Source organism: Echinococcus granulosus (assembly GCF_000524195.1).
Source record: "Echinococcus granulosus chromosome Unknown EG_S00070, whole genome shotgun sequence".
NCBI classification, from domain to species: Eukaryota; Metazoa; Platyhelminthes; class Cestoda; order Cyclophyllidea; family Taeniidae; genus Echinococcus; species Echinococcus granulosus.
Window position 1 is genome coordinate 350,520 of NW_020170450.1, and position 20,987 is coordinate 371,506.

Below are 20,987 nucleotides of genomic sequence, written 5' to 3' on the forward strand. Positions count from 1 at the left end.
ATGGATGGATGAATAAATGGAAAGAGAATAGATGGATGGAAACAGGATGGATACAGGATAGATGTGCGGATACAAGGATGGATGTATTTATTGCTACGGATGAACCGATGCACCAATTCTGTTCAAAGTTGTGAGTCGTGGGCGTCGGAGGTAGACCTGTAGAAAAGCACATTTACTTTTAATCCAACCTTAATTTAGGATTCTGTTGATCTTCAAAGATCTCTAGATGGCCACTTGGCTAAAATTGATGCAGGTGCATTGATGGCTTGGAATGTGGCTGCTCGCGATTGACTGATGTCTAAACGTCACCGCAAATGTCACTCCCCGTGGTGGATGCCTTGACTATTAAAAAACTAACCTCATGACTGTCAACACACTCCACCCCCTCCACTCCATTTCCCTCTACTCACTCATTCGCTTAACTAGTCACACAGAAATGGTCATGTTTTGCAGCTGTTCCTCATTAGCATTGTTTCGCTTTTTTATCGTTTCCTTAAAGTAATCATAAAGACCGCTTTTTTGTCCGTGCAAACACAAAAGGTAACTGAGCCCTCAATCACCTATGTAATCGATTTTTCCATCGATCCTCTTGCACCCTACCACTCGTTGTGTGGCTTGATTATCGATCGGGGTGGTGGGAGTAGCACAGGTGTCTACCTGACGAACGGAAGGGGGGGGGGGGAGAAAGCAGGGGATGGGAGAGAAAGGAAGGGGTACTCACAAACAAGCACCCCTTACCTGGATCTAACCCAAGCCATTGTAAACGCCACGAAATTCTGCACCATGGAATGGAAATAGGTGTACCGACTTGGAATCAGGCCGGTTTGTCATCCAGGTCTTTGCCAGGGGGTTTTGTTTTTCTCTAGATGCCTCCACTGGTACCTCCATCACTCAAAAGTGGCTCATACAATAGTTTATTAGCCACGCAGTTTATTAAGCTACCTCCGGGCTCTGCAGCGCGATGACGTCTCATTTTTCAAGTCCATGGGATACGCATCCGACTCTCCTGTTGATGTTGACGTCTGCAGCACGGTGAGCTAGCTTAAATTTGGCTACGAAGAAGAATTGCCTGTAGAATAAACTAAACACTTGGTGATGCAATTAGCAGAGGAGTCTCCAAGGCTCTACAGATGGCCACCAGCACCCGCCCTGGAGTTGAGAGTTCTCTCACCAGTGCGACTGCGAAGAAGGTGGATGGGAAGACCACCTAGGATTCTGACGAGTTCTCGCGCTTTAGACTTTATGGGCTTTATTTTTTTGCCTTAATCAATCAAATTGGTAATTAAGCATCTTTTCCTCATAAAATTCTTACCACAATCGCCCATAAGGTGAGCAAATAACCTCGCAATTTTCTTTCTGACAATAGTACACTGACAGCTCTAAAATCTGTGCTTTTTGCTCCTTGCCTCAGAGGCAGGTGTCGTGCTCTGTGTACCCCCCAAAAAACCCGCCTCGACATGCTTAAAAGTCGACACATACAGAAGTAGTCTTTCTCAGAGCACTGAGCTATGACCCAAACTTCTGGTCACTCTCTCTCTCTCGCCTTTCTGCTTTCTTTTTCTTTAGGTCTGCACTTTCAAGGCGATGCTGCACTTGTTGGTGAAGTACTCACCAGCCACTCCTTGTTGAGTGAGCCAGTGAGAATTTTCGGTGTGGTTTTATTTGATACTCAGCTATTACAGGCGAGAAAAGACAATGAAAAGGAATAAAATTACTCTTCTATCTTTTGCAAAACGTGTGAAAATTATGAGGGTTAAAATAGCCCCCCTCAAACCTGATTGGTCGGTTTCAAGGTTGGGTGGCCTGTATCGAGAGTACAAGAGCGGGTTGACTCCACTAATTCACCGTTGTTTTCTCATTGTGTGTGCGTCAGGTTTTTTTTGAGTGGAATTAAATAATTCACCTGTCGGTGAATTAATTGGTTAGAATGTGGCGAAAAAGAAGGCCGTACAATAGCCGTGCGTGGAAAGGCCGAAGGTTGAGTGACTTTTCAACATCGTGGGAAAGAGGCACCGCAGGGTTACACACTCACCACTGAAGAGTAGACAAGTATGAACCAGCAGTGAAGTATGAGGTCACAATTGTGGGGGTGGAGTTGAGCTACTCATCTGTAGATTACTACGCTTGGTACTGTCGTCACGCATATGTGACGTACTCATTTCCTTGTTGGAAGCTTTCACAGGGCTTGTGAATTTCATTACCTCTATTCGACTCATCATGCGGCAGTACCTTAGCATGAACAAATTATGTGACAAAGTGAACTCATGACTTGTCCTGCAAAAACACGACTTTTGCTCTAGTGAATGACTGAGCAACCAATTTTCATTGGAGAATTGGTTTTGTTTTTTCTCTTTGCTCAACTTGGAGGTAACTCGTTTTTGAGTAGAGAAATCTCAATTTAATATTGGTTGGCATTCATCAAGAGATCATTTGAGTCCACTGTGCATCACACATAGATACACACACTCACGGTGTGTTAGCTCGCCGGTGGAGGGTCTAAATTCGAAAAACCCCTCCTCACCACAAATCTGTCAGTCAGTGTAAGGTGTTTTTTCTACTCCAAAAGAAGAGAAAAAGATGCTGGAAGTTGCTGGAGCTTACTGCCATCTGGTAGTCAAAGCGTCAATGTCAACTCATTGGTTCTTTTTATTGGCTTGATTTGATTAACAGTACTTTCTACTACTGCATATCGCGCCAACTTCAAACGTTAGATGGAGAAAATTTGCCTAGATGAGGCTACAAAACTGGAGACAAGACTTCACGACACCCTTCCCAAAGGCCACATAGACAGAGGACTTAAAGACTCAAGTTTTTGCTTATGCTCATTGTTTCTCGAAAATAATATGCCTACCAATGTGATCGTATGAATTATTCTGTTCTTTTGGGGGAGAACTCAGACCCCCACAAGTTATAATTCCTTCGCCTGTTTCCCAGACACCGCTTACAATAACATCGGTAGCAGGGTAGTGTTAGTTCTACTGGGGAGGGGTGAAGGGTGGGGTCTTACTGTGGCCATTCGATTCTAGGCCCAACAAAACAAGCCCGGACAAAGTAAACAATGTCAAACTTACTGAGGTAGCCTTTTTACTCCAAATTTGGAGGTCATGAAGGATATCCCAATGTAGAAAAGTTCTACCATTTCGTCGTGAAGCTTTCTTAGCTTTTGAAGCCTCTATCCGAGTACAATCAAGGCAACTCGGCATGCAAATTTCTTTGAATGGAAATTTTCTGCCCTTTAAAGTCAAAATTCAGAATTTTCCAAATGTCACCCTTAACTTGGAAGTACTTTTCCCCTCTTAATACCGTGAGGTGTGAGTAGTTACTCATGTTAGGTGCAAATTAGAACTATTTGGATGATGGAAAAGGGAGAAAAAACGATTAAATCTCACCGTGTTGGCAATCAAAATGTACGTATTTTCAAATCAATCAACCCGAACGGTGAATGTGAGAAAATTTCAGGCTTTTTTGTAAATAACTCCATAAAGTTTGAGTGATTATTGGCACCATCAGCAAGTGTAAAATAAAATACAATTAAAAATAAGGGGAAGCTCCAGGAGGTAATGGTGAGGCCGCCTTACAAGCGTGGAGATTGAGAAGGCATTTGCTATTTTATTTGATCAAGTTCCAAAAATTTGTTGGGATGTTAGCAACAACTTGAATGTTTGCTTTACTCCTCATTTTAGGTACGCGGGAGCTTAGGTCTCGGCCACTGTACCTCCGCCGGGCTACATTGACGCCGGACAATGCCAGTAGCTCCTCTGCTTTGCGTATGTCGGCAATACATTTCCTCTCCCAGTGTTACGACTTCTTTCTACCTCAGGAAAGACCTGGGGCGCTCCATGTAGTATGGTGCTGCATAAGCATACCAAAATGCTCAGGAACAACTGGATGAACTCGCGCACAAAACAAGTAATGGGCATTTCAGTTCGAGGATTGATTTCCGGCAAAGAGAGCATGGGAAGAATAATTTCAAAAGGGTGAAATAAAGCATCCTAGATCAAGTTTTGATTTGCACCAGAATTTTCCCACAATCTAGGTGCACTCATTACAGCCACCTCTTTATTCAAAATTTTTGGCGAATAATGGTGAAAAATACGCAGGGCAGGGTATATATCGTTCACCCCGAAATCGTACATGGATGTGTACTCGAGCCAGGCTGGGGTTTTTCCAAAGTATTTCCACCGCAAGTCAAAGCCAAGAGAAGTCTTGTAAACGTGAGCGAATCAAAAAGTATGCAGAATTTGCTGACTGGAAGTCATCCGAATGAATACTATGGAGTGATCAAAATGGAGTTTCGGGTAGTCATAGCAAATTACAGGTAGATTTTAAATGTTTCATCGGGGCTAAATAAATGAGCAGAGCATTGTTACTTGTGAAATTGGTGCTGCACTTAAAACATTTAAGATGCAAGTAAGTAAAATGCTGAAAGTCAGGTAATAATATGCTTATTCCATTCGATTCTAATGTCTGTCTTATTAAATATCTTTCCAGTATGGCTAAACCACAGATCCTTCCTGTGCAAGTACAACCGCCGTGTTTTGTTTTATTCAATCAAAGTAATTTACAGACTGAATGGTTCTAGAACTATCTACTATACCGGCTATACATCGTACTCTATCCAATCAGCTTTGGGAATTGCTATTTACATGCTCTAGATCGACGCTGTTGCCACATTGCCAACCAATAGTACTTAAGCCTTCGCCCGCGCGGTTCAGTTCAGTTCTCTCCGGTGACTGCACGCGAGTAATGCCTTCTGCAACTGAGTTGAAGGATAGGGGCAATACTTTCCTTCAACAGGGCAAGTATGACAATGCCATTGATTGCTACACCTCTGCCATTGAGTTGGACCCCAAGAACCACGTTTTGTACAGTAATAGGTCTGCTGCGTACGCTAAGGTTGGACAGTACGAAGATGCTCTTAAAGATGCTGAAGAGTGCGTTAAGCTAAACGCCTCCTGGGCAAAGGGGTATTCACGTAAAGGCGCTGCTCTTGAGTTTTTGAAAAGATTTGACGAGGCCGAGAAAGCGTACATGAAAGCCGCTAAGTTGGATCCATCCAACGTGTCCATTCTCGAAAGTCTAACTAGTGTTCGCGCTCGCGTAGCTTTGAAAGACCTAAAGAGTCGTGTTCAAGCCCATCCAACACTGAAAGATCTCCTCAATGATTCTGTGTACGTACGTAATCTGGAGCTTCTTGAGAAGAATCCCGAGATGTTAGGTTTATTGATGAAAGACCCGAAAATCATGAAGACTATCACTACCCTTTTTCATGTTGATGAACCAATGGAAACCGATCCATCAGACTCTCCCAGCCCTTCACCCCCACCACCTCAAAAAGACCCGGAACCCAAACCGCAATTGAACGAGGAGGAGAGTTCGGCATTGAAGGAGAAAGAACTAGGCAACGCAGCGTACAAGAGCAGGAATTTCCCATCTGCTATCGAGCACTATGAAAAGGCGTTTCAGTTGAATCCGAAAGATATCACCTTCTTAACGAACAAATCCGCCGTTTACTTTGAAATGGGTGACTTCGCAGAGTGTATTAAGACCTGTGAGAAGGCAGTCGACTTAGGACGCGATTTGCACGCCGATTATAAGCTGATCGCCAAGGCGTTGTCAAGAATTGGTCACTGTTATGAAAAGCAGGAGGATTGGGCTAATGCCAAGAAGTACTACGATAAGGCTCTCTCAGAGTTCCGCGCCCCTGATATTATCAAAAAGAGTCAGGCGTTGGACAAGAAGTTGAAGGAAATGGAGAAACAGGCTTATATCGATCCAGACCTTGCCGAACACGAAAAGCAGTTGGGTAATACGGCCTTCTCAAATGGCGATTTTCCAGCAGCCATGAAGCACTACTGCGAGGCAATAAAGCGGAATCCGAATGATCCGAAACTCTATAGTAATCGCGCTGCATGCTACTCGAAGTTGATGGAGTTTTCGTGTGCGTTAAAGGATTGTGAGACGTGCATCACGCTGGACCCGAAGTTTATCAAGGGGTATCTACGTAAGGCTGCCTGCCTGATGGCAATGAAGGATGTTACGCAGGCAAGAAGCGCCTATAGGTGAGTCCTATTGCGCAATTTTCTTCGTCATTTGACTAAACTTAAGTTTGGTTTCCAAAGTCCATAATTCCCAGAGTAGCCGAATGTGTTTGGGAGAACTTCTAGGGTTTGCGGTACTCTTAGTACTTCAAGAATTTCCGAGTGTCGCGATGATGCGGAATGTTTTGCTATTTCGTTTATGAAGCATTTAGCTAGTATCTGCAGGGAAAAACCCCCAATATTGCTTGATGTTCTCCAATCTGCCTTGGGAATTATCGCTTTAAAAGCTGTTAATGTATTTTTAATGATTCCATGGCAGGTTTCCAAACCGTTAGTGGCGCCCATCATCCCATTAGTGTTTGTCACCCAGGTTTCTAGCCCCTTGATTATCGACTTGGGGGATGTCGAAGCGCTTTGAATTACCCTATTATCCGTCTCAAAAGCGGAAGGTGAACCCTGGCAAAGGCTACTTGATTATATCCCCAGTCCGACATCGACAGCAGTTACAGCGGGGGTGTGAGTTTGCTTTTGCAGTCCTGATTCAAGTGCAACGTTCCTTTTGCCGGTCCTTGGGGCACTAAGATTCAGTGTCAATAAATGTGATAATGGTTCGGGCTTATTCCTTTTACGTGGAATCATCTAGGTTTGTGCGGAGTTTAAGTTGTCTCGTTTTTTAGAGCATAGATTGATTGGTAAGATTGATCCCCGTACTTAATAAACGATTGTTCGTCATAAGTTTCTTTTTAGATCTAATGGTTGCCTCTTGGTGTTAGATTCTTTTCGAGCGATCAACGGTACCTACTATTCCACTTCATCTGTTGTTCCACTTAAACGTATCCTCTCCGTATCATCGCATTAACGAGTCAATTTATGAGGCGTTTGGCGTTTAATGCTTTTGGAATGCACTACTCCCAAATCTACTGCCCCGAGTGATGATATGGAAGTGTAGGTTTACCCTTATTATTCCGTTTTTAGAATTGCTTGAGGAAAGTTACAGGGTTTTAACCGATTCTGAATCCGCTCTACACTTTTGGTAAGCAAATTAGAGGTGTGATAGGGCTTTTTCATGGTTGGGTTGTATTTAATTGCTTCAGAGTGCGCTACATTATCTTCATTTTTCTCAAAATGTCACGACCTGCATAAGACTTGTCCGAATATTTGATTTTGCTTTCCTACTTACGTTTTTGTAGGTTCAGTGAGATGCGATCTAGGAGGCAGTATTTCAAACTTAGCTGTGTATTCTAGTTTTCGTAGGTCTATCTTTAATCGCCATGAGACACATCGCTGGTGCGATCAAGAGTGCCCCTATTTAGGCGTGTGATTGACGGCTCTTAATGTGGATTATTTGAATAAGAGGTCGGTGTAGTATGAGTGCGTCTTTATGTGCTTCCGTAGCTTGCATTTTGATCTTGACATGGCTTCCCATGCAGTCGTTCGTCGAGTCTGGCTTCTTTCAAGAAGGTAGGTTTTATTTGAACTACGTCGGTACCCAGTGTGATTCTAGGACAAACTCCGATGAGGCCTTCAGTGTTGCTCTCGATTTACTAGCCTGGAGGGTGTTAATGCGTATTATATTAGTGCTAGAACCATCTGGATAGTTTCAGGACCCCAACGAGTTGGTGAGGCTAGGGCTCTTCACCTGTATCCACTTTGCGAATGCCATATTCAAAGTCTAATTGTCTAGGTATCTTTCAGAGCCCTAGTGATTTCGAAGTTTGTGATGAATTTTAATCCAGTTTGTAATTTGTTGCCTCAAAACCATCTGGAAGGTCTCTCGTCTTAGACAAGGATTCCCGTCTAGAGATATAGATCTCTAAAGTGCTAGTTCTCTGAATTAGCCCGTTCCACAACAGCAGGATGCAGTGATACACTTTTGTTGGCTTCATCCAAGACCTGGCTCTATAGAAATATAAAGTGTCTCCTTCCATCCATGCAGAAATCCTCCAGAACCGCCTTTTAAGGAGACAAGCTCTAACTCGTGTCTCCAAAGCCTCTACAAGTACTTTCATCAAAACCTATAGAGGGTTAGTATCGACTCATTATCCACGTATTCTATGCGTTTTGAAGACGGTAGTATCGATGACACCATCTGGCTTTAGCCGATGCCTGCAGAGCTCTGTTTCACAACAACCGACTGCACGTTATTCTTCCAAGTGCTTTTCAGGTAGATTTTGCTCTCTTTCACAGTCACGGGATCTGACAGAGTAGTCTTCACTGAACTTTGATCTTAGCGAAATAATGAAACAACTCTCTCCATTACATTTCATAGAAAGGCCCTGGAACTGGACCCCAACTGCGAGGAGGCTCGGAGCGGTCTGCTGCGTTGCATGAGCGCTGAACCCGACGAGGAGTCGGCACGTCAACGTGCGGCAAATGATCCGGAGATCCAAGCCATCCTCAGCGATCCCGCGATGCGTCTAATCCTTAATCAAATGAGCGAGGACCCGAGCGCATTGCGGGAGCATCTGCAAAATCCCGAGATTGCAGAGAAGCTTGCCAAGCTGGTGGATGCGGGTATCATTGCACTGCGCTAGAAGGACTCGTCATGAAAGCATCCCGTTTCTACTCCTCATTTTTGCTCCCATGTGTTGTTTTGTGTGTGTGCGTGTTAGAAAAGAGGGATTTAATAAATTTTTGCAACCACGGACGGTACTCCCTGTGTACATTCTGCCCTTCCAGAGGACAAGTGAGTTGGTCTGATTATTCCAACAGGATGAGTGAGTGGAGGCGGTCTGCGGAGGCGATGTGACTGCCGCTGGGGAGAGGCCCAGGTGATCGAGCATGTTTAAATGGTGTTGACTCATGTGGTGACCTGGTGTATGTCAGCTGCTGGTTGGACGTCACCGGGGTCGCTACTCACGCACGTGACTGCCATGAATTTCAACTCGCCTCGAGCACTGGTTTCGGCCCGTGCCGCCTGCCCGTCCGTTTTCTCCTTGATATTCACTCGATCACCACGCAAGTTGATCGTTTCTTCATCCAACCATTCCTCGATTCATCCGCACCCCAACTGCCCCCTCCCCCTTAATTGATTCGACAATCCGTTCACTCCACTAGCACCCCATCCACTCGTCCTGCTACCCATTCAGCAGCCAATTTGTCCGTTTATTTATTCAGCTACTTTTCCTGCAGGCACTGCTCATTCATTCAATAGTTCTTCCGGTTGCAGTCCGAGCATCCATGCTATTTGGTTGACGCTAGCAGGGTAGCTTCGTGAACCCGAGGAATTTCCTCACTCGATGTTTTGGAAACACTAGATCCTTCCAGTTGACCTACGCCTAGGTTTAGTTCATAACTCCTCTCCACCCATTAATTCGTCCGACCACCTCTCTGTCTAGGTACACATCCTTTCGACCTTCCATCTTAACCATCAACATTTCCACCTACTGACCTGGTAGGCAAACGACCTTCCAGTTAGTCGTGGAGCTGGTCCATCTAGGTATTCAAGCAACCACCTTTCCTTTTGCCTAGACATTCTTCTATCATTCGACTCCTTCCTCCATTTATTTCATCACTCATTCATCCGACCGTTCTAGCTTACGAACATTGGACACGTCCATGACCTTCTATTTTGCAGGAGGAGAGGATCTTCGGTATATTCTAGGATTCAGGAAGATGGGCAGAGCTACTGATAAAATCTCGAGTTGTCGAATGGACGTAGGCATCCATTTAGGTGTTGATGTAACCATTCACCCGTCTACTCATCGTAGCGTTTATCTAATCGTCCAATCACCTAGGCAGCAAGCTTAGGAAAGAAGTTTATTTTGATACTCTAGAAGTTTTGCTTCGTGTTTCCAATTCTCTGACATTCTAGAAGGTTCTAAAGGTCGCGCCCTTGACAACGCCCTCCTGATTGGTCGACATCAAATAGCCAATCAAAGTGATGTAAATACATGGGATTGTGATCAGGTCGGAACTCCAGCCAAGGTGGGTGACGGCACATGGCAGTCCTAATGTGCCCTACTTATCGTCACTGAAAGCGTCTGCTCTAAAGCCCTCGTCTCCTTGATTCTCCTGGCCGAGTTGACGAGGTCCGTGACTCTACGTGCGGAGAGCATCTAGGCGCCCGTTTATTCAGCCATCTCCACAGTTCAAGGAGCCTTTCACCTAGGCCACTATTGGTTCACTCAGACCTCCAGGAATTAGGCCCTTTATCTGCCGTGTGTTGAAGTACCGGATGCGTCTGGGTAGTTTGGTGGACTTGTGAAGCCAGGTCTTCAATCCATTAAAGCTTCTTCTCGATGCTTTTGTTTTCCCTGGATGTTAATCAAACATCTAGGATGTTTTGTTGTAAAGCTCGGATTTCCACTTCTCGCGCCAAATTTTCGAACATTCCTAGAGTAGTGCCTCAGCTTGTCGCCCTCCCAACTGACTCTGCCATCCACTCAAAGCCAAGGCCATTCAAGAGGGGCAACGAGAGCACCGACACGCTCAAACCATCACTCCATGGTTGGAAACGCGTGGGGTTCGTGCCCGCGCCTACCCCTACACAGTATTGCAAAAAAGTACCTCAAAAATGCTCCTGCTCCAATTTTCTAGAAGGCCCACTTTGCCATGCCGCCTTCTTGACCATTCCAGAGCGTTTCGAAACTCGCGCTCTCGCTCGTCCCCTTTGATTGGTCAACACGCTGGAGAGCTTTCATGAGCACCCTCTGTGGGATGAAACGCGGTATTTTTCATCGCCCACTTTCCAGGTGGAATTTAAGAGACCATATTTGTAACTCACTCCTCTGAGGGGGTATTTTAGACGGTTCTCTATCAGACACCGCCGACAATCGGAATCGGTGGTAGCTTATGCTGTGTTGTGAAGGCGAGATTTTAACCGTCAGTCGTCCGTTCTCCATTCCCTCCAGCCTTAATCAATAATCCGGGAGTTCAAGATGCCTTCAAAAAACACTAGAATCTGCTGATTACTCAGCATTATGGATGGTTTAGGTCCAAAGGCTCCGTCGTCGACTCCCCTATAAGTACCAGACAATTCCCGGAAATCAGAACCAGAAGGCAAAGCATAGAATTCAAAAATATAAAATTACTGAAACCTTAGTCCTACTCAAGGGAAATAGATGGTTGTACATACTTCTATTAAAAAATAGCTGGCCGGAGGGTCGCGCGTCTGGTGGGGCGGATCTAGCTTTTCCTTCCATGAAAGGCACGCGGAGGAGGCAAATTAGGCCTTCAGTCTACCTGAGATTCTTCAACCGGTGGTTCCGAAGACACTCCGAAGAACAGAAGACAAAAGTGAGATACGAGAAGGGCTGCTTTCCAGTCATGTCCATAGAACACTGGTCGCAGGTACTGCAAGAAAAGGGGCGAGGGTGGGAATATAACCCCGTAAAGTTACCAACACAAATAATTGAGAAACATTTCTTTAGTAACCGATACACTTGCGGTTTCCCTCTCTGCTGTGCCAGTAAAGCGCGTTTTTCTGCAGCCGAGGCGCACTGTACAAATAACGAAAGTTTAAAGGATTAAAAATTGATGATATGCCGCTGATTTGGGATGAAGGGGGGGGGGGTTAGGGAAGGCTTACCTTTTCACGCATGGATATATGATCCAGCTTTCGAGCAGCATCACCCCCGGTCGCCGAGGCAATCTGATTATTCTTCCTTTGCTGACGAGGTGCATTTGCGGAGGTGCTTTCAGCCACGTTTAATGGGATCTAAAAATGGAAACAAGCAAACTTAATGCTACTTATTGTAATTAAGTAGACGAGACGATGTGGAATGTTTCTCCTCTCACGCCTGCTTTCTCGTAGTCATAGCGATCCGGATGATCTTGGCGGAAGGATTTGAAACATGTCAGCAACTTCTTTTTACCAATTTGCTTGGCCAGAAAGTAGGGTGTCATTCCGTTGTTATCTCTAATAAAAATAGCCAATAAAAATCAAGGAGAAGTAATTGCGGAAGTAGGGACTACACACAAACCAGTCGTCTACATGTCTCAACATCCGACTAACCCACTTGCCTCTCAAATGTGGAAGTCTGATCATTAGTCAGGTTATCTGCACATCTATGCATTGACCTGGACGCAAATCCATGGAAATAACCGTCCAACACTTCAGTTAGGGATCCATCCAACCATCCATCCTGACATGAAGTCCACATTTCTATCCAGTCATCAAGTCACCCAACTATCCATCCATCAAGACGTCTACTCATTACCTCATCACGTCACTGATCCATTCACTTATTTATCTAGATGTCTACATATTCATGAGTGAGAGAAACACTGACATCTCAGCCAAGAAAGACTTCACTAACCTTCCTTCGGGTCTACAACCAGCCATCAGTAGGATCCGAACAACCTCCGGATCACCCTGCAATTCGACAGCCAAGTGGAGAAGGCTTCGTCCATCGGGGAAGCGGTAATTCAGCAGATGCTGCACTGTCGCCTCATCCTCGGGCCAGGGTTCCATCCCCGAGGAGGACACCTCGGCCTCTGTGGAAGGGAACATCGCCAGTGGTTGCAACGACCGTCAGAATCTGGGAAATTTCCACCTCAACCAACACATCTTCAAGTGATGAAATGATCATTCGTAGAAGTCCGTACATTCAAAAAGCCATCAGGAGTAAAAATCCAACAAGTGCAAGCATCTTAAACGGTTTTTTCTTTCCAGAGGCATCGATAAACAACGATATGACTAGGAATGGCATGAAAGGAATGATAGTATATCATGAATATTCCATGCACTAGCAAAAAGTGCTTGAATATTTGGGGTCTCCGTCTGGAACGACCAAAACCAACAGAGGCGCATCCCCTTCATGACAAACGGAAGGACAATCAACACCGCCTAGAAGTCCTCAGGACGACTTCAGGGACAATTCAAACGCCTCCTTCTTTACCGACGCGTCCACATCAAATAACATCACCTGGAATACTTCCCTAGATGCAAGCATATCGACAAGAGATAAAAAACACTTCAAGACATTCGCACTTCCTTAAAATGAATTATTCCCAGACATCCGCACTTTCTTCAGTCTTTGCTAGTATATACAAATTAAAGGCCCAACTCACTGGAAGGCGAACTCCCTCTCACAGACCCACTCGCCGGCGGCGACAATAACAACTCCGTCAGTCGTTCCACATCGCCCACTGCCGTGGCCAACTGTAAGGAGCGATGCCAGTCACTGTAGGTGTTGCAAAGTGCCGCAACTGCCTCATAACCAAAAGATAGATTAGCTCTTCTATTAGGACAGGAAAAAAGGCGCCCAAACCTAGACAAAACTCACGATCTGAAGTTGATAAGGATTGTCGAACCGGGGCAGATTTAGTCGCCAACCACTCATCAGCTCGCTTGACAGCATCTTCAGCGCCGCTGGAAGACAGCGATTTGTTAGGCGAAGGTGAAGAGGAGGGGGAAAGAGGAGAGACTCTATCCTGTTCCTTTTGGCGATTGTCCTTCCTCCGCTTCCTTCGTGCTCTTTGTTTTGAGGGCGGAACAGCTGCTGCCTTAGTAGTGGGCTCAAGAGAGGAAGGAGAGGTGACAGTGGGGGAGGAAAGGGGCGGTGGTGGTGAGTCTTGACTTGATGATTTAATTGGTAGATCAGCGAGACATCCACGAAATAGACGACCGCTGCGAGATTCAAAAATGGTCTCTTCGCCTTGTTCAATTTGACGCCTCTCGGAGAGACTTATGAGATCGAGATCGGCGTAGTGCTCTGTGGAATAAGAACGGATTATTGGCTATGGAATTTCTGTTTACTGCCTACCTACCCATAAACGCACTACTTATTAAGGCAGTTGGAGAAAATAAGTAGACCCAGTAATTAACAATGGTGAATCTATTGACCATAAAGTTATTAAGTATGAACTGAAGTGGAACACTCACCAAACACTCGAAAACGCGAAAGGTCCGACTGTAGCTCCTTTACATGTGTATAAGTAATATTCTTCGCCCTACAGGGCAGGCGTCGTAATCTTGGATCACCCACAACCACTCCCATTCGAGATGCCACTGCCTCTGCAGCAAGTGGATCCGCTGCCAGATCTACGTGCCCACTGCCATCGCCTTCTGCCTTCTCCCTTTCCTTCGCATCGTTAGTCTCCTCAATTTCCTGCAGTTCAGTAGTGGATGGTGTAGAGGAGGAGGGCGGAGTGTAGAAGATGGCGCGATGCACCTTGGGTGTCCAGGTGAGGATAAACTGGCACGCTTGGAGGTAGGACCGCCATTTTACGTGAAGGAGGTGAGAAATATCCTGTAAGCGATCGGAAAAAAGGAGGTAGAATGACGTCCCACTAACTAGAAACTGTGAGAGAAAAGGTCTAAGAACAAAAAGTCCAGTGAAATGGTTAAGTGGTGTTACACTAACCGGATCATCCAGATCGTCAGCATGTAGCACCACAATTATTCAGGACTGACAGACAAGCACAGGTTGCACATGTTCTAGCGGATAGCAATATACAATGAAGGCCATCAATCTGCTCTTCACCGCTGACTGATCAACTGACTGGCGTGTGACAAGAAGCGGTCTCTCTACTCCACCGTTCTTCAAGCGACCAAACACACCAAATGTTGCCCTTAAACGACCCATTTCATCGCACAACCTACACACTTCCAGGCCACACATCATTTTCTCTCTAGAAGACTATGGTCACTTGCTGAAAATCAAACAATCACGGCTGATACCCATATGGTTAATTTATTTCGTTGGCGGGCAAGAAATTCTCATTCATCTCCTTAACCAAACTCGCTGTCAATCGCTTATCCGTCTATTCATCTATCCATCCACATTTGAACCCATCCATCCGTTGAACTAACCATCCAACCAAACCACTAATATAGCCATTAGTATGTCAAACCATTTAACAAGATACACATCCCTCTATCCATCTACAGACTTGCAAGTTAGAGAACTCTTACGTATGAACTTCAGTCTTTGAATCTATTAGTAACTTGTAGTCCTTCTACAAGGACATTTGCGGTGGCTACCAATGATACATCAATTGGTTCTCGATCAGTTAAAAAGTCGAGAACCTTTGCACGGCGTACTGAAGCTTCTACAATCAATTTCAAACCACATGTTTAAAGCATGAGGACTCCAAAACCATCCACTTGTCACAGCTTTATTAAGACCTTCAATAATTAAGGGCGCAAATACCCGACATCAAAACAGCTTCAAATCATTCCAGACCGTTGAGGCATTAGGAATCTACAACCAGATGAAAACTTTGAAGCACTTTTCAAGCCATCCGACTGAGGGTATTGTGATGCACGGCAGTGGTGAAAAATTCTCCTTAAGGCTTATTCATTGGATTGCATTTTGACAAGCCAAGACTTCGAAAGCCCTTAAAAATTCCCCAAAACTCTTGAAACTAATTAAAGGGACACATCACATCAAGCGATTTGTACGCCAAAAAAGAACTTCAATTACTCACTGCCCTAATAGCCATCTCGCCATGACGACGGAGATTAGAGCCAGCTGATTTGTGTCCACTTAGTCCACCCATAGTGGCGTCGCGTAGTGATTGCCCGCCGCCCTGTTTCGCACGAACGGTGTAGCGATGAAGGGTCTTGTGGACAACCTCCTTGTCTCTGTAAATAAAGAGTAAAAGGGTAGAAATTATAGGTGTTCCATCATCTAGGAATAAGGTTTGATAACTTTTAAGTTGACGACTAGGTCCATGATTGGTTCAATAGGTAAATGGACCTAGGGTAGAGGGAAGAGTGGAGAGGTGAAGAGTTGAATAGAGCAGTAAATCCAGGATTGATTGCTAGGTAGCTGAAAGGTAAGCGAACTACTGCTGAGTATGTTAATAGCCAACCAGACAAAACGGATATGAATAAATATGGAGTAGCCGGTTTGACGAATGGATGGATAGATAAAAAGATAAGGGGACGGACAAATCCTATAAACGAAGATAAGCCGATTGGTAGATGAACTGACGAAAAAATAAGATGAGCAGATAGACGAACAAACTAACGTTGGAAAAGACTGGCATACACTCGAATCAAATTAATGGACTAATATTTGGTAGACACACTCGCAATAAGTAGACAAATGGGTCAATTTTGAGAGCGGGAGGAGGGGGGAGGCATAATACTTGCTGAAATGAGAAACGAAGGGAGAGGAATTGAAAGCCATTGGAGCCTCATCAATGGATGTGCAGGTTGGGGATCGGGTAATAAATGAATGAGTACTTTGAAGAACAAGAGGGCGGATGAGCAAATAAATGAGTTTGTTAAGAAACAGGTGATCTGAGAAATGAAAAGCACTCAAATGATGGTATAATGGAGTCATGAACGCATAAATTAATCAGATTTCGAGTAATTTGATCAAAAGCGCAATACTTTACTTAACTTATCGCCAAAGGTAATATATTATGACCATTAACCTCAAGTTTCACGTTGGGACCTCTTTTAAATCGACTGCGCATTTGGAAGCAATGACGATGACAAGCAATAGCCATCCATAAGTCAGTTTCATAACACCGTAAAAGACCTTTGCTACCCCAACAAGACCGGATGGTGTCAGAATTGAAAATAAGTCGACACAAATCCAACAAATTTATCCCAGAAACGTAATTCCTTAAACGCCTGTAAAATTGTATCAATGCAAAGGTAGATGTTAAAATGTGAACATTTAATTGAAAAACTTCTCTAAGACTATTTCTGTGAATGAAAAAAAAAATGATTCTAGCTTTTAGATGACAACTTATCCATAGCAGAAATACGAAGCCATCCACAACGAAAACAAATATTACACCGCTACATCGGAATAAATAAGACCACCTTCGCAAAGACTAGCCGCAAAGAAAAATTTCTGGCGGAAACATCACACTCGATGTGAGGAAACAACTGATAGATCCAAAAATATGGTAAGCAACAAGATCATCTACCAAGTATCAACTAAAATGACAAAAAAGAAATAAGAAACATCTCCACACACTCATCAAAAATTCCGCCAGCGAACTTGCCACCAGAATAGAGCAGAATCGCCCAAAATCGACTCTTTCTGAGCAGATTCACTCGATCCAGCAGATCTTCAAACGTCCTTGGAGGTGCCTAAAATCAGCTTGCCTAAATGACCACCATCTCACCTCTTTCGTGTAAAGTAGACATCGATAGATGCCAACAATCTCATCCTTTCTATTCCTAAAGAACATCATCGGTTTTCCAGGAAAATTTGGACGTTGAATAGGGGTAGATCCGAGAACGGAATATTGTGTTCCCTCATTTTCCTCATTTTCGTTTTCCAATGAAGTAGAAGTAGAAGAACCATCGCTCTCACTTTCACTCCAGGTTGGAAGCCAATTCTCATTTGCGGTGCATCGGGGTATTCCCTTACTAATAGTAGCGATATGAAGCTTTGATTTGAAATGCGCTTTCTAAGGAGTTATAAGGCACCAAACACACATTCTACCATTTCTGCAGCATCAATGCACGAAACACGGCAGGTAATACAGTCGAATTTTCGCATTGAAGCAGTGTAAGGTGCCGTCGGACTTTCCACAACAGAATTAGCAAGAACCGGAGCATTTGGGAGTGATTCAATCAGAAGGACAAGACCTGTAAGTGCGTCTACGGAGCACTTCCGGTTAAAGTAAGAGATTCGATCACAAGTACGACAATTAAGGCGGTCCATAAGACCTTCCATTATGCAGGAAGTCAGTTGAGGTCGTGATCGGTGTGCGCTAGTCGCAGCTTCGAAAAGTTGCGTGGGCCATCAGTAAACTCAAACAAACTTACGTTAAAAATTCAATAAAAACACATTAATCTCTTAAAATTGTATTTTAGCCAAGTTTTACAGATAATTTATGCAAATAGCCTTCAAGGCGTAATCTCTTTTTCCTCACTTAAGATTCTGCGCTAAATTTTCAAGAAAATTAATACGACTTTGTGAATTTTACTAGCTCTCATTTCAACTTTTAGCTGTTTGGTGGTTAAGGTAAATTATTTACCACTAAGGCCGTTCATCACAGCCATGTTTATAATTTTACTCGTGTATACAACATCTACTTCTGTGAAAAAGCATATATCGTTTTGTTTTCAGAATATCAAGATTCTGTAATAAATAACACTTTTTCCTCAACGCAGGCGACTTGATGCACTCCCCAACATTTACTCCTTAATCCTTATCCCATGCCACTTTATGTCACAATGTCATACAACCCATATCCCCGAAATCCATGTGTTCGTCTGATTTAAATTGCGAAAGCACAAATGCTATAAAGACGATATTTTTTTTCATTTCTTAATTGGATTTATCTAATGAAATTTACACCTTCATCGCTGTTCCGAAATGATGCCTACTTTTCCACTAAGGAATACTAATCAATTATTTAATTGCCTTTTATTCTTTAATGATTTCCCAGTTCATCGTAACAGTGCCAGTGCTCCAAAATTCATCCACCATATATAATATCATGTCATCTTTCAACTCAACTATTTGGTATTATTTTCAATATTCAAATATGTCTAATTCTCACTCCTCTTTATGGCAGTCAACCTCTATTGTTTGCCTTGGTTTCATCACATTCCCGCGTTTCCATTTAATTAGTACGGTTTTACCATCACACCACTGAGTAGCACTCGACATCAGTCATTTTTTGAATAACTATTAACTCGTTGTTTTGGTAAGATCTGTGCTAATGCCCTGCCAATTACCAATCCTAATCTCTATCCATTTATTTTACGGCAATTACTTTTGCGGAGTCATCCATTGTTTTACCCTTTTGTGCAAATTACCAGCATACAAAACAAATTCTCTATTGCAGCGGTTCAGTAAATACAAAAAAATTTCGTGACATTGAGCGAATCATTTCAAAACATCGCATTTTATTCCAATTCACAAGCCATTTTGCCACCGTAGTAATACCATCTGGGAAAGATACGATTGCAGGCTAAAAATTAAAGAGTTACAGCTTATAATAATTTTGCTGAATAGGTTGGAGAATTATAATTATTCATCAGAAGATATGCCAAGGCTGATGAGTTGGTTGACTGCACACCAAATTTTGGACCGGCTAATGGATATCCGCATGTAGTTCAAGCAATACCAATATTTTGAATCGGGTACATGTATTTTTATGCAGGAAAGTGGACCCTACCTTTAGGGATAGCAATTCCAGTATGATTGTAGAAGTCGCAGGGGTGTTTATCATTAGATTTGTCATGGCTGCTCGAATCAGTGCTCCGTTTCCTGCTGAAGAAATAATCAAAGGGCAAAAGCATCACACGAATTTCAAAGCCTTACCTACTACTTCCTTTTGAAGGCATAGCAATAAGGATTTCTCGTAGCAGTAAGGCTAGTTAATGCTCAATCACATCCACTAGCTGCGTATTTATAGTTAGGTGTTGGCGTTGGATCATGTGACGGTCCAATAAAATTTAAGCACATGCTAGTCGCCTCTGCTTTCTGCGTGAGTGACTGAATAAATGCACGGATGACACCATTTTCAGGACATGCGAATGCAATTAAAGACGACGTTCAAATTAATTACTATGCCTCCTTCTATTTGGCGAAAATTTCAGAATTAAAATGGTATTTTCATATACCTTTCAGTCTAAACAGTGGTGCATATAAAACCTGCATTTTTTGAAGTTATATTTACCTCCCAGATACAACAAATTGATACCCTTTGTAAGCTCATAAAAGAAAGCTGAAGTAGAGTGCCGATGTTTTGGTAAATTGGAGGTGTTCACGATATGGCCTCCGCTCTCTGACCGTATGTCCTTAGCGCACTTCCGGTTCTCGCAACAACAGCACCCAAAGCAGCGACATTTACCCACAAGACGTGACCTCAAAGACGATCGCAGATAGAAGACTTTAAACTTCCTCACGTGAATTTCGATGGACTTCATCTGAAAATACGTTCTTTGCCTTACAAAGAGCATTTCGCAAGTGCACTCACCTGAAGCAAAATTCATCCGTTTACCATCCGTGCTGTGCTCATCGTTACACTACTTTGGGTGGCAAAAGCGAGCTACAATTCAATGAAAGTCCAGTCCCATGGCCTTAGTTCTTGCACATAAAAAGTGATGTTATTCTTCCCTTCCCTAGCGAAAAGGAGCTACAAAAGGACTAGATGAGATTCTAATCTCCATTAATTGGTTTTCCACTAAGATGCCGTCAGTTTCCTCCACTACTTTAACAAAAAGTTAAAACTTGTAAAAAAATCAGCCATTCCAATGATCAGCTGTATTTTATTGATTTTTCTGGGATGATCAGCTGATTGGAAGCATGCTTTGGATCGATATTCGCACATATGGGCGTTCACTGAATATCGACCGACTGATTACTGCTCAAGAAAGAGATTTTAACAAAACGAAAAAAGAAAACGTTTTTTTCTCATAAAATTAATTGAATTTTTGGAGGTGAGAGAGGCACAAAAATGCGTACAATTTATTATAAAATCTTTTGTCAAGCAAAAGTAGTCGATAGAAATGTAATTCATGCCAAATTGAAATAGATAATTGGGTTTAGTGAGTGTAACTAGAGGAGAATGCTTAATTTACAGTTACAGGGTGAGCGATTTAATTAAATAAGAGACCTATATTAAATAAGTGGTTTTAAAAGAGTTTAAAAATCTTTAATTTGATTTAGTGTGAGCATTATGGCTTCCTCATGGAATGCATCCAGGATGTCGCAATGTCACAAATAACCGAGAAACTGTGCGTTTTAAATGGAAGAGAAGGGCAGGAATGGGTTCAATATTCCCAAATTTGAATACGGAATGTTAATAGCGTAAAAAGAAAACGAAAGGTGTTCGTGCAAAAGTTTCAAAGCCTAGAGGTTCAGACGAATGCTAGTTGAAATAAAATAATACCATTTGGTAAATTGGTTATATATTTAAGGGTTTGAGGGGAAAAAAACATTGGTTATAAAATAAGGGCAATTATAAACATCCAATCAAACCCACAGCACCAATTAATCCGCACATACTCCAAACATATAAAAAATACCCTAAATTTATACATCCACGGGCACCTCAAATTTCCCTTCTTCA

General features: G+C 43.2%; 3 protein-coding genes across 3 annotated transcripts; 2 read left to right on the forward strand and 1 right to left on the reverse strand. All coding sequences in view use genetic code 11, as the record gives it.

Moving 5' to 3' along the window:
- Nucleotides 1-1,130: 1,130 nt before the first annotated feature.
- On the forward strand, nt 1,131-8,575 carry EGR_07136 (Stress-induced-phosphoprotein; the record flags this gene model as incomplete). Its single annotated transcript, XM_024496385.1, has 5 exons — nt 1,131-1,173; nt 1,567-1,629; nt 3,684-3,767; nt 4,688-6,062; nt 8,311-8,575. The coding sequence occupies 5 exons, from the start codon at nt 1,131-1,133 to the stop codon at nt 8,573-8,575; spliced, it is 1,830 nt and encodes a 609-aa protein (XP_024349226.1).
- A 2,646-nt stretch (nt 8,576-11,221) lies between these two features.
- Nucleotides 11,222-17,635, reverse strand: EGR_07137 (Ankyrin repeat and zinc finger domain-containing protein; the record flags this gene model as incomplete). Its single annotated transcript, XM_024496386.1, is given in 13 exon segments — nt 11,222-11,336; nt 11,418-11,482; nt 11,572-11,700; nt 11,781-11,901; nt 12,302-12,477; nt 12,494-12,552; nt 13,056-13,193; nt 13,271-13,699; nt 13,870-14,236; nt 15,417-15,573; nt 16,916-17,043; nt 17,079-17,366; nt 17,402-17,635. The coding sequence occupies 13 exon segments, from the start codon at nt 17,633-17,635 to the stop codon at nt 11,222-11,224; spliced, it is 2,406 nt and encodes an 801-aa protein (XP_024349227.1).
- A 706-nt stretch (nt 17,636-18,341) lies between these two features.
- EGR_07138 (hypothetical protein) lies at nt 18,342-19,580 on the forward strand (the record flags this gene model as incomplete). The annotated part of the gene is made up of 2 exons (XM_024496387.1): nt 18,342-18,504; nt 19,441-19,580. The coding sequence occupies 2 exons, from the start codon at nt 18,342-18,344 to the stop codon at nt 19,578-19,580; spliced, it is 303 nt and encodes a 100-aa protein (XP_024349228.1).
- Nucleotides 19,581-20,987: the final 1,407 nt, after the last annotated feature.